The sequence below is a fragment of the Hypomesus transpacificus genome, chromosome 3, assembly GCF_021917145.1.
Source record: "Hypomesus transpacificus isolate Combined female chromosome 3, fHypTra1, whole genome shotgun sequence".
In the NCBI taxonomy this organism is placed as follows: Eukaryota; Metazoa; Chordata; class Actinopteri; order Osmeriformes; family Osmeridae; genus Hypomesus; species Hypomesus transpacificus.
Genome location: NC_061062.1, coordinates 1956420 through 1968936, shown reverse-complemented (window position 1 = coordinate 1968936; position 12517 = coordinate 1956420). Strand labels below are relative to the sequence as shown.

General features: G+C 46.7%; 1 protein-coding gene across 2 annotated transcripts; it reads left to right on the top strand.

Annotated features, from left to right (window-relative positions):
• The first annotated feature begins 5299 nt into the window (after positions 1–5299).
• On the top strand, positions 5300–11843 carry tmem260 (transmembrane protein 260). Of its 2 annotated transcripts, XM_047050318.1 has the most exons (4): positions 5300–5567; positions 6067–6183; positions 9432–9463; positions 11338–11843. In XM_047050318.1, exons 2-4 carry the CDS (start codon positions 6075–6077, stop codon positions 11491–11493), a joined length of 297 nt encoding a protein of 98 aa, XP_046906274.1. In that variant the 5' UTR covers positions 5300–5567; positions 6067–6074; the 3' UTR covers positions 11494–11843. The 2 variants fall into 2 exon arrangements, with proteins under 2 accessions (XP_046906274.1, XP_046906265.1); XM_047050309.1 differs by lacking the exon at positions 5300–5567 and having other exon boundaries at positions 5574–6183.
• The last annotated feature ends 674 nt before the right edge of the window (positions 11844–12517 follow it).

The following is a 12517-nucleotide window of genomic DNA, read 5'->3' as shown; positions in this document are numbered from 1 at the left end:
CCCGTGTCTGCATCAAAGCCGTGGAGAGAGTAAGTCTCCTATCAGCTGGGGAGAGATAGACAGACTCACGGGAAGGAGATAGAACGGGTTACTGAGATGACACACTTCTTTGAAAAATCTGACGGGATGCTTTCTGACGTCGTTTTCGGTTTCTCCGTTTATAAGAGAAGAGATTACGAAGAAAGTTTGTGAGAGAGCATTGTCAAGAGGAGTACGTATTTGTATTTAGAATGTTTGGTGCCCAACCTTTAACACAATTTAACTGTGGTACATCTAAAGAAGACCCAAGATTGAGCACTATTATCATTCATTCTCTGTGATCGTAAATGGTTGATGAACGGCCTAACATGGGGTGGTTGTATGCTGGGCATCGTGTGCAATGTGTTGTTGTCTTGTTGAATTCCTGGCTAAACCTTATTATCTTGGCAGGAGACGCAATCTAGCTGTGTCAGAATAGTGTGTAACCCTGATTTCTGTTTGTGTCTCTTCATCTCTTGTCTGTCCAAGACCCGGTGAACTGGCAGGCGAAATGCCACAGGTGGCTGGGGGCTGCACGCCAAGCTATCAATAGGACGCCTTATTCTTGCGAGTAGGCGGCTGTGATATTTACCTCTCAACCCAGCGTGCGACCGAGGCAAATGATATGCAGATCGTCGTCTGTAAATAAGAGATAGTGTTCTCTCCCCCTTGCGTGAATGAAGCAACAACACACGCGCCCTCATTTCCTCACGCACAAACACAACGAGACGCGCGTTTGTTTCCCTGCTTTTTAATTTAGTAAACTTGGCAGTCGTTTTAATCTCCCAGCAAATTGAACCGGTAGGGGATCGTGGCAAGCGTTGGATAAATGTTATTAATTCCTAGCGATATCTGTCTTGTGCAATTAGTCACTGTTTGCCACGGCAAACATCTCATTAATTAACCCCACCATTTTCTGTCATAACTGGTGTCCCGCGTTTACACAAAATACGAAGGGTCAAACGGGTTGGTCGAAAGTTAACAGCTCGTTCTACTCCGACCACCTGAGCACCACTGGCAGGAAAAGGAAACTCAAAAACGGAATTGCAAATAATTCTGAAAACCTCAGTCATATGGACGGTTACATTTTACTAAAAAAAGAAAAAGTCTATCATTCGGAAATATAAAAGGATTAGCTTTCCATAAGACTAAATCATTATTGCTTTAAAAAGTTCAGTACAACATGTTAAGAACATGCCTGCTATAGGCTTGCAGATGGTCCACAATAACGAATCCCATAAAACATAAAATAAAAATGTACTTAATAAAGCACAGACAAAAGAGGTCAAACTTGTTAGACACACTCCTGGATCACTTGTTTCTTTATCATCCTACCCTCCATGTCCCCCTCCTCCCCCCTTTACCCCTCCCCTCTCTACTCAGTGACAGATGTGGTAAACAGCCTCCTCATCCAAACAAGGGGACAAATTACTTTAATTACGGAGTAATTGCAGAGTCTTGTGTTAATTAAATCTTTATCAGTTTAAGTAAGTGGATTGCTCCCACATGGAATCCATGCTGTGATGCACTGCCTCTTTCTCCCTCCTCCTGTTAGCTCGGTATTTCCCATCATCCCACATTATAATACCATCCTGCCTTTACTCCCCTCCCTCCCTCCCTCCCTCCCTCCCTCCCTCCCTCCCCCCCCCCCCCCCTCTCCCTGCTCTGTTTTAGGATCAGAGTGCTGCTGTACAGAGCAGTTTGGGCTAACTCAGTCAGTAGCCAGCTGTTTTCCAGAAATGGCATCGCAAACATGATAGAAACCACGTAAGGGAGTGGCCTTCACTGCAAACTGAGATACAAGATTTATCTTTAGGTTCCTGGTGTTTTTCGAAATTGAATCCTCTCATTTTAATTGGTCGCAACTAGGTGAACTGCTCTGGGCAATTGAAACAAGGGCTCCCTTTGTGCTCCCCTGCTTCTCAACCCCATTATGGTTCATTGTGCAAAATGTTGATTATGATTTGTTTTATCCTTGCCATCCATCTATAGTTTTATGAGAATTGGATGAGCCACAAGGTACAAAGACACATCCCTGTAATGAAGGGCCACAAGACCGGCTGGCATATGTCTCCCTTCAACATGACAGGCCACTGAGTTTATCCACAACAGGATGAGAGCTTTATGTGAATATAGACTGGTTTTGCTGCCAGCTGTGTTGAGATCCATTCATACTACATCCCCCTCTTTAAGGAGTGTTTACAATATTCTGATATTATCACACTCTTGAACGTAAGCTTGCTACAAGGCTTGTGAAGTAATATTTCTCCACCTACCGCTGTCAGTAATCTGGGCTAGCACCCACTACCAGAAGGTGAAGAAGAAGACTTTGTCCTTGCTTGTGTTTGGAATCAGCGGGTCTCTGAGCGTGAACAGCGGCTGTACATGTGGACAGTGTGATTTAGTCTGTGTGCATCTGTACGGTGGGAGGATGAATAATTCTAATATGGATGTAAGTGTGAAGCATATTTCAAAGAGGCTTAAATGGATTACACCTCATTTGAGGCTTGCTTACGGTGAGATTAAAACAGATATGTGTGATTGACAAAGACGGAGAGCAATGTTGGATCAAATACATCTTCATGAGTCGCCACTCGTCTGAGAGTTTGTGTGTGGCGCTTGCCTTGGAGTGTTGCTCCGGTAGTGTGTCCTGAGAACCACATGTCACAACAAGCTCAATCTGCAGGGTGTTGATGGGAGACTAATTCCATTGTTAATAAGGTTTCTGACAGTCTTCGGTGGAGGGGGCAGACTGAAAGAACAGTCAAGCTCTGAGGGACCTGACCTCCATCACCACCATCACCTCCATCACCACCATCACCTCCATCACCACCATCACCTCCATCACCACCATCACCTCCATCACCACCATCACCTCCATCACCACCATTTACAACCTTCTCTTTATCACTTCCTACCACAAATCCCCTGAGCTTCGACACATGAACTCTCCCTACACACACACACACACACACACACATACACACACAGGCTATCTACCAAATGAGTGAATTTAATACCACTGCTATTACAGACCAGTAATGTTTGCTAATAGCTCGCTACCATATGGAACCAGGGCCTCGCCCATGTTGGTAATTCCTATCTTTGGACAAGCTGTCAATATAACGTCAAGCATTTTCAGGAAGCGTGCGACGCTGCTTAATCCCCGAGACTCTGTGATGACTTCTCTCTATGCTGCTGATGTGGAACCCCACACACACGCATGCTTCTCCTACATGTCTGATGGAAGCCATCATGCATGTTAATATCAGCCAAGACTCTAGCTCTCCTATGAAGAGTTTGGGTGCAGCCAGGAACATTTACAGAGTTTGCACATGGTGGATCAGTTTGCTACTGTGTTCCTAGATTAGGTAGTCTCCATGACATTCAATACTTGACACAGTATTTACATACTGTGTATGTACAACAATATATGATTCTACATCACGATATGACCACCTTTAGACAATATCTCTAAACCTCTTGTTTGGAGAGAGCTGTGGAATTTGTGTGCTTGCTGAAGACTCCATCTGTGGTGAGAACACAGTCAATGCTGCTCCTGGGAGAGTCCTGCTTCGCCGTATGCTGGGATTTGTCATGGTAACTAGTTAGAACGTGGACGGACGCTTTCTGGCGTGCCTGAACAGTTGGAACGCGGCTCCCCCCCCCTTCCCCCAACCCCCCACCCTTCCCAACCCTCCTCCACCAAACCTTCTCTTCCTTTCCCCCACCATATCCCCCCGCCCCACTCTCCCTCTTCCTCCCTCCACCACCATATCCCTCTGCCAGCACTGCAGCCCAGCGGATAACCAAGCATGGATTAATAGTGACATCACACTGAAGAGATGGCTGAGCCGAAAGCAAGGGTGAGTGCCTGTGTGTGTGTCTTGGATGGGTGTCTGTGTTGGATGGGTGTCTGTGAGTGTGTGTGTTTAAGACTGATTAGACAGTAAGGGTGGTGGGGATTAGAGAACCATCTCTGAGTTCACTGGGTGCTGACACTACTCCACCTCGCCAAGAGCTCAATTTACAGAAGGATCAGATTCATTTATGTTAGGTTGAGATCATTATGAGTTACTGGTCAATTTCAAATAGGGTAACGCTTCAACTTGTGAATTTGGACACACGTGAAACATTGAAGGGGTGCTTGTACACTTTGTTTTATTCACACCCTGTGGCGTCCAATGCATTAGCAGGCATTTTAACCATACCATTTATAACAGTTTAGAACTAAGGACTGTAACAAATGATCACCACCACACAGAAAATAAATGACAATAAGCAGAAAGTCATACCGAATTTACAAGGAGGAGACAATTTCCAGAGAAACCATCATTACAGAATGTGGTCTATTGTAGTATTTTCCAGTCTGACTGTATCAACACAGCTATTAGGACCCAGAGACAAATAAAGTGCTTCAGTCATACTTCAATACCCTAGCAGCTGTATGGAGGGCTGTGGTGACTGTAGCGTGGAGGGTTTTTCCAAAGGCTCTAAATCCGATAAGGCGAACAGCGATGTTTGAGTAAAGGTTTACCTGGTTTGTCAACATTCTTAAGCTGCCCCAGTGCATTGGTTCCCTTGTAATGCATTTTGGATCCTCCAATGATTCTCAGAGAATAGACTCCCAGCTTTGAGTGTGTGATTACACACAAACGCAGGTTAGACCTCTAGCACGGATAGCGAGAAGCACCTTAGAGACAGGCGGTTTGTCCAGTTAGCTCTCTTTGCTTTCTTTTGTCCCTGTTCCCCCAGGCTAAAAGTTGTTGAATGAAAAAAATTAAGTAACTTGTATTTTAAATTAAGTATATGTAAATTAAGTACATAATTAAAGTTTAAAAAGGCATAGTCCTTTGTGTGAATGAAGGAGGAAGTATAATGAAGACATTTGTTTACGTAGGCCTGTGTGAGGCCTTTACCATCACTATGATTTTAATTACGATGTCTTGGCCGGACTTTTCAGAAATAAAGCTCAGATGTAGATGTAAATTGATTGGTAAAAATAAAAACAACGATAATGGATTATCAATTTATCTTACTAGAGTAACTAATATTAATGGGAACAGCAATAGCCTAGAGTGATGATCCAATTGTATTAGACATATTGATATTGTGCATGTGCATAATGGCTATGTATATGAAGCCGCAATAGTTTATCAACGTGTAAATTATACGTAAAGAAAAATAAATAAAATAAAATAACGTGTAAATAGGTGGTCTATATATTTGTATTCGTCTCCTGAAATGCAGAATGGGTTTTTGTTTTCTCTGTGTGTTTGGCTTGGATTGCTGAACAGGCAGTGACATTTTTTGAAGAGCACCATACTCTCGAGCCACACATTTCCAAAAAGCTCCTGTTGAATGTCCCTTGACAAAAACAGGAAGTAAAAATATTGGATCCCAGTCTTCTTTAACTAAGAAACAGCGGATGGACAGCAACATTAAAAATCACGAATAATACAGCAGAACTTCGCGGACGCTTGCTTGGTTTGCATATGAATGACGCTCGTCCGTGTGCGCGTTGCAGGGGTTTCTAGTCTAAACACAGTGTGAGTTCATGTTGCATTTGCGAAAACCGCATTAATTCAACATCTGTCAGCTAGCTAGCACTGCTAGGTAGTTGTAACTGTTAAGTAAAACAATATATAACTAGCAACAACAGGCACTGCTACCGCAGCATGAAGAGAAACGCAGTTACGGGACTATTCCGAACAATTTGACTGCGTTCCGACCATGTTCTAGGTTTCAGCCAGGATATAGCTCTGCCTGGTTTGTGCCATAATTAGAGATAGCTAGTTAGCTGATGTGAATATCTTGCCGGGTTAATGTTACCTGATCCTGCAGCTACTACTAGCCAGCCAATGTTACCAAGCTAACGTTAGCTAGCAAAAAAACGGCCCTTTAGTTGTCATTAAGTTAAGCTGGCAGCAAGCTAGATAACAAGTAGACCACTACTTTTCCCGCGGGTTGTCATCATTTAGCTAACGTTAGCTTGGCTATGTGTGTAGCATTTGCAATGAATGAATGAAGTTGTTTCACTCTACCAAGCTACTACAATGTCGTCGATCCAGAGAAGCGAATGGATACTGACAGGCGCCACTGTTGCCGGTGTTGCGGCTCTGTACCTGCCCTGCGTGCAGAGGGCTGTCCCTGGCGGAGACTCAGGTTGGTAGCTAGCTTAGCATGGCTAGCCATGACATGTGGTCCTGATGTTTACCTCTAGGCAGCCAATCCGGCTGCAGCGCTACTATTGTAATGTAGTTACAGTGGTGAGAGGTTGGCAAGAAGTTTGTTTCCTTAATACAGTTGCCGTTTACTACTGGTATGACTTATGCATGCATGTGACGATGGCGTATGTTCACTTTTAGATATAACTGTAGAATTAAATTGTCTGAAGTTTTGTTTATACAAAGTCACTACAGTGATCAACTAATGCATAAATATGCGAAAATGGATGTGAATTGTAACCAGACATACGCTACTGGCCTACAAATAGGGTCTTCACTCACTAAACCATAGATGACAAAACCTAGATATTGATATGTGGAGGGGACATGCCACTTACAAATGGCTCCTACACCTTTTATAACCATGATTAGATTCCTTTTTTCTGCAGCGCAGATAAACGTTTTTGGCTTAAAAGAAGCCCTATTCAAAATAAACGAGAGCTTCAGTTTCCGAACCTGCTCTGAGAAACAATGTATAGACTTAACAGCTAGGATAACCCTGCCTGACCTTACACTTCAGTGTGGTTGTGGGAAGACAGTTGTGTGAGTGTTTAATACATGACACAGGCATTCAATATTCTACATTTTGACCACATACAGTTTCTGCAGTTTCAACTTAAAAACTTTCAAGTGACTTGTGTTTGCATTTTTGGAGAGTTTAGAAGGAGAGATCACAAGTTCGATACAGAAAATGTGGTCTTGGAGCATGAATACTCTGCTCAGTGGGTTTGTACAGCCCCTGCATACACAGGCTGTGTGTGTGTGTGTGTGGGGGGGGGGAATGAAACTGAATTTAGCAAAAATGAAATGCGAGAGGGGAAACCAGGAGAAAGATCCATGAGTAGCCCTGCTGGTTTTGTCGCTGCCAAGCGACCGGAGCCTTTGAAAAAACGTCCAGTCCCTTCTCCACAGCGTTTAGCGACGGTGAAGGATGCCCGCTCCGATAGTGCCAGCTGAACACCCTTCCCAATTCTCCCGGTCTCCGTCTCCCTGTCCTAATCTCTTTAGGTGCGATGCGCCCCAGAGAGACTGGAGCGCAGCCCCGCGGGAACGCTGTTGTCTAGGAATGTGGAGTGTGGAAATGACGGGGATTATGGGAAGACTGGTGTGGGTGCCCGCGCTTTGCTATCACAAAGACTCTTGGCGCCCGCGCCGCTACCCCGTCGACTTGATATTTTGCCTGTTTAGTAATGGGCCCGCTCTGCGTCGCTGGGACACTGATGTTTTGGCCCTGTGTTAGCTTGGATTTCTTTTTTTTTATGTTGTGGGCAAAAGTACACAGTTGGGGTACGGGGAGGTAATGTAGAATTTTTTGGGGGGAGTGAAATCGAGACGCCAATGAAGGGTGATGAATGCTCGTGACGGCAGGTAGAAAGCTGCAGCTCGTGCCAGGTGACACGGAGCTCGAGAGACATTAGAGCTGTGTAGTTTGTGCTGTCATGGTGCATTAAACTGATAAGAGAGGAGGCCTCCTGATGCTGCAGAAATTACAGCACCATAATGCAGTGTATCAGCAAGGTTAAATGCTGGAAATGAGTCTGACTGCCAACTGGGTTTGAAATACTACTGCAATGTTCCGTCAATTCTTTATTTTCTTTTTTTTCGGTGTTGCATCAGAACCCAATTTATCGCGATTATACAGTAAACAAGTGATGTAGTAAACAAGTCTAATTTGCTTGAACAACTTGTGTGTTTATGTGTAACCTGTAAAACAATTTCAGATTTATACTGTCAGTATTCACATGAAATACGTGTTACTAATACCAAAATAGTGCTATTTACACAAATGTGTTTACGGCATTATAATGTTTTAAAACAAATATATCTCATATCTTAGAAACACACGATGTGAGGATATATTCTAAACAGGATTGAGTACATTTTACATCTAGGCTTCTAATATCAATTTCAACCATAATGAATATCATATAAAAAAAAATAGAAAAATCTGATTGTCTGTGAAGTTTTGCGTTTTACACAAAACAAGCAATTATGTCAAAGCAACAGTCAACCATTTATTCACAAAGCGATTCAGAGTAATTTATTTCTCTGGCTATATTTAGTGAGTCAACGTTAATTATAGGCTAAAAATGAAAATCCTCTGTCTATTGTGAAAAGAGACCGTTGCTACCTGGCACCAGCAGAGGGCGCTGTGGGGAGCCCAAACATTTATCAGTGTAATTTAATCTGAACCGAATTTCAATTTTCATGAGTGGGACATGCAAACATTCTGTGTGAAAAATCTTTCCTAATTTGAAACGCTTAAGATGTATTCTGGCACAAATGGGTTTCTGCCCAGAAGACTTGAGGCGTCCTTAAATGGCATTCAGGGGTTTTCAGTTGACTGAGTGGCCCACACAGAGGTAGTCAACCAGTGGAGCCAGTTTGTGTGTTCTTAAGCGTACCTCATTTCCTCACTGTTAATACAGCTTTCTCTGGGTACACCCAAGACCAATGGTGACTGAGGGAGCAGGACAGACAGAGGAGAGAGAGAGAGAGGAAGAAGGAAAGACAGACAGACGGAGAGGGAGAGGGAGAGGGAGAGAGAGAGAGTAAGAAAAAGACAGACAGACAGAGGGAGGGATGGAGAGGGAGAGAGAGAGAGAGAGACGGAGAGAGAGTAAGAAAAAGACAGACAGACAGAGAGAGAGATAGAGAGGGAAAGATGGAGAGGGAGAAAGGGAGAGCGATGGAGAGGGGTAGAGAGACGGAAGGAAGGGACCTCGGGGAGCAGAGAGGCTGGGACCAGGACGAAGACATCAGCATGTGAGAGTGTGTGTGTGTGTGTGAGTGTGTGTGAGTGTGTGAGTGTGTGTGTGTGTGTGTGTGTGAGTGTGTGTGGTAGACCGGTGTTCCCATGTGTGTGTGTAGTAGAACATTGAGGAGGGAATTGGAGGTGTGTGTTTGTGTGCTTTCTTGCATGTGTGTGTGTGTAATACCGGGGGTTCCGTGTGTGTGTGTGTGTGTGTGAAGGGAAAGGAAGAATCAGGGGAGAAGCAAAAGATGAAGAGAATGAGCGTGCCGCTTAGGAAATGTCACACTGGGAAGATTTGCAGGTTTTGATCCAGGCAAATTAATGCAAAACCCCAGTGCAAGTATTTGATTTGGGAAAACTTTGGAGCAGACTTGTCTCTTAATAATAATGATTGGGTTTACATTAATTTCCTCCCCTATTCTCTTCCACAGGAGAGCTGATCACCGCTGCATGTGAGCTGGGGGTAAGTGTTAGCCGTATTGTTTAATCAATTCCATCATTAACTCTTATAAGCATTAAGGAAGTTTAATTAAGCATGGGCAGAACACAGATTAATTTACTTTCAAACCACAGGTTTTTTTCTTCTTCCTTCCTTCCTTTCTACACACTTATTTGACTAAGTTAGAAGTAGAGAATGCTATAATTTGCAACCCGTTTTTCAAATCCAATTAAAGTCAATGGTAAGGCGATGGCTTTTGTAGGCTTTGCCTTATGTACGGCATAAGGCTTATTATATCCACCCCTCGTTTTGTGTGTGTGTGTGTGTAAGCCGCGAAGAATGAACTAAATCGGGTTAACAGTTATAATAAGTTTTATTATTTAATAAAGTTTATTACGCCGCCGTGATCCTTTTAGGGAGGCTGTGTCGGTGTCACTATGCCAGTAATCCTGCCGTTAGTGCCGCAGTCCGTGTGGCCTGCCTGTCTCCCTGTCAGGCCTCCCCAGGGCTAGCAGGCCCTCCCTGGGCCTCATGCTGCTGGCCCTCCCCTCTGATCCCCAGAGCTCTGGGGCTCTGGGTCTCTCTTTCTGTCTCTCCCCCTCTGTCTGTCTGTCTCTCTCTCTGTCTGTCTCTGTCTCTCTCTCTGTCTGTTTCTCTCTCTTCCCCTCTCTGTTTTTCTCTCTCTCCCCCTCCCTCCGTCTCTGTTTCTCTCTCTTTCTGTCTCTCTCTCTGTCGATCTCTCTCTGTCTGTCTCTGTCTTTCTCTCCTCCTCTCTCTCTCTCCCCCTCTCTCCCCCTCTGTCTCTCTCTCTGATGTCCCTGACGTCTCCCTGTCCCTCCTCAGTGCTTTACCGGAGCTCACGTCTGTCCTCATCAGCTCCTCCTCCCACCTCATGTTTGCCTCATGTTCAAGTGGGGTGTACCTGCTCAGCTGACCCAATCATCTGTTTTCCAAACTGACTGTTTGATCATCTCTCTCTCTCTCTCTCTCTCTCTCTCTCTCTCTCTCTCTCTCTCTCTCTCTCTCTCTCTCTCTCTCTCTCTCTCACACACACACACACCCTTCTTATCCTTATCTCCTTTGACCATCCATCCATTTATCCATCCATCAATGTGTCCAGTAAACCTGACCCTCAGCCAGTCCCTCCTAGCTCCTCCAGGCTGGGCCCGGGCCTGTGGAGGGCAGCGTAGACATGCCCAGGGGTCGCGTGAGCCGCTGGCCCGTCCGTGACGATTGGTGGGCTGTAATCCACCTCCCTCACCTCTCGGTTCAGACTCCATTTGAAGAGCTGGCCCTCTCCCTGGCAGCCCGGCCTTATCAGTGCCAGGGAATGAGGATGTGTTTAATGACTGAGCCCTTATCAGGCTAGAGGAGACTTAACGGCTAATTGCTGTGATTGCCGGGATCCCCCTGGGTGGCAGAGGCTGCGGCTGGGTGCTAGGCTGGAGGCCGGGTCTGGGGCTGGAGGCCGGGGCTGGGAGGCCCCACGTGCTGCAGCGCGGGCCCCAGGGGAAGTGCACTGTCCTTGGGAAGGAGATGAAGGAGGAGTGGGTGGAGGGAGAATGGGAGGGGGGTGGTGGAGGGAGGATGAGAGGGGGGTGGTGGAGGGAGGATGAGAGGGGGGTGGTGGAGGGAGGATGAGAGGGGGGTGGTGGAGGGAGGATGAGAGGGGGGTGGTGGAGGGAGGATGAGAGGGGGGTGGTGGACGGAGGATGGGAGGGAGGGATGGAGGGAGGGATGGATAATGGTAGGGGGGGGGGGGTGGTGGTAGAGGAGGAGGGAGGATGAGATGGGGGACTCTGAGCAGTCAGCTAGCAGTCAGGCCAGAGTGCTGTATGTCTCAGTTCTTTATCCTCTTCAGTCCTCCCCCCATGCTCACTGACGTCTCCCCTGTGTAGGTGGCCCACCCTCCAGGCTACCCTCTCTTCACCCTGCTGAGCCGCCTGGCCCTGGCCCTGCTACCTTCCCTGTCTCCTGCCCACGCTGCCAACCTGCTCAGCGCCCTGATGGGGGCGGGGGCCAGCGGGGCCCTCTGCTACACCGTCTGCAGGTAGGGCCCACCCAGGGAAGTGGACTCTCTCGTTCCTCCCTGTCTGTCACCACTCTGATTCTGTTGTTGTTTCTGGTTTTGCTGTTGTTGTGTGGCCTAGCTATGTAGGCTAACTCACTCAACTAATTATGGATGGAGGAAGTTGACAGCAAATTGCTAAATTAACGACTGAAACAATGGAATGCCCAGGGAAATAGGCGTCTTTCTAATCCCTTAACATTGTCCTACCACCATTCTGCATCTCCCCGCTGAAAACGTCTGGTAGTGTGTTTGTGGGTCTTGACTGACAGTGTCCTGTCTGATCCTCTGTTCAGTATTCAGCAGCAGAACTGCTACCCTCTCTTCCACCACAAACATGCCTTGGCTGTTTACCCACCAGCCACCCGGCGTGAGAGAGAGAGAGAGTGTGTGTGTGTGTTACAGTAAGTGTGTGTGTGTGTGTGTCACAGTGTGTGTGTGTGTGTGTCACAGTAAGTGTGTGTGTGTGTGTGTCACAGTAAGTGTGTGTCCCTGTGTCACAGTAACCCCCCAAACACCCAAGTGCCTGACCCCCCCCCCCCCCCCCCCTGCTGCCCAGCATGCTCCCAATCCTGACATGGCACGATTTCTAATCCCCCGCCCCCCCCCCCCCCCCCCTCAGCCCCCCTCCCCTCCGCCCCCCTCCCCTATGCCCCCCTTTCTACCCTCCTGGGTCGAAGAGGATCACTACAGCCCCACTACCCCTTCTCCCCCCCCCCCTCCATCATCCTCAGCCACACTCAATCAGCAGCTCTCGACTGTTTCACTGAGTCTTCCTTACGTTTCCCGCCCTCCTCCTCTGGCGGTCCTGTTGACCCTCTCCTGTAAGGCATGTTTTCCCCCTCTTCCTTTGGGTGTGTTTTTAATCTTGCGCGGTCGGCTTGTCTACCTTCACATCCCCCCCCTCCCCTCCCCCCGTTTTGTTGACGCTGGTCGTTTCCCTCCACAAATGCTCCGTTGGTTGCAGTTTACTGTCAGGATCCTTTTCTCCCTCCTCCTCGTAGCTTTAA

Coding starts and splice junctions, on each gene's coding strand:
- tmem260 (XM_047050309.1), top strand. CDS start 6,039: ATGAATGAAGTTGTTTCACTCTACCAAGCTACTACAATGTCGTCGATC. Junction 6,184..9,431: donor TGTCCCTGGCGGAGACTCAG/GTTGGTAGCTAG, acceptor TCTCTTCCACAG/GAGAGCTGATCACCGCTGCA. Junction 9,464..11,337: donor CCGCTGCATGTGAGCTGGGG/GTAAGTGTTAGC, acceptor TCCCCTGTGTAG/GTGGCCCACCCTCCAGGCTA.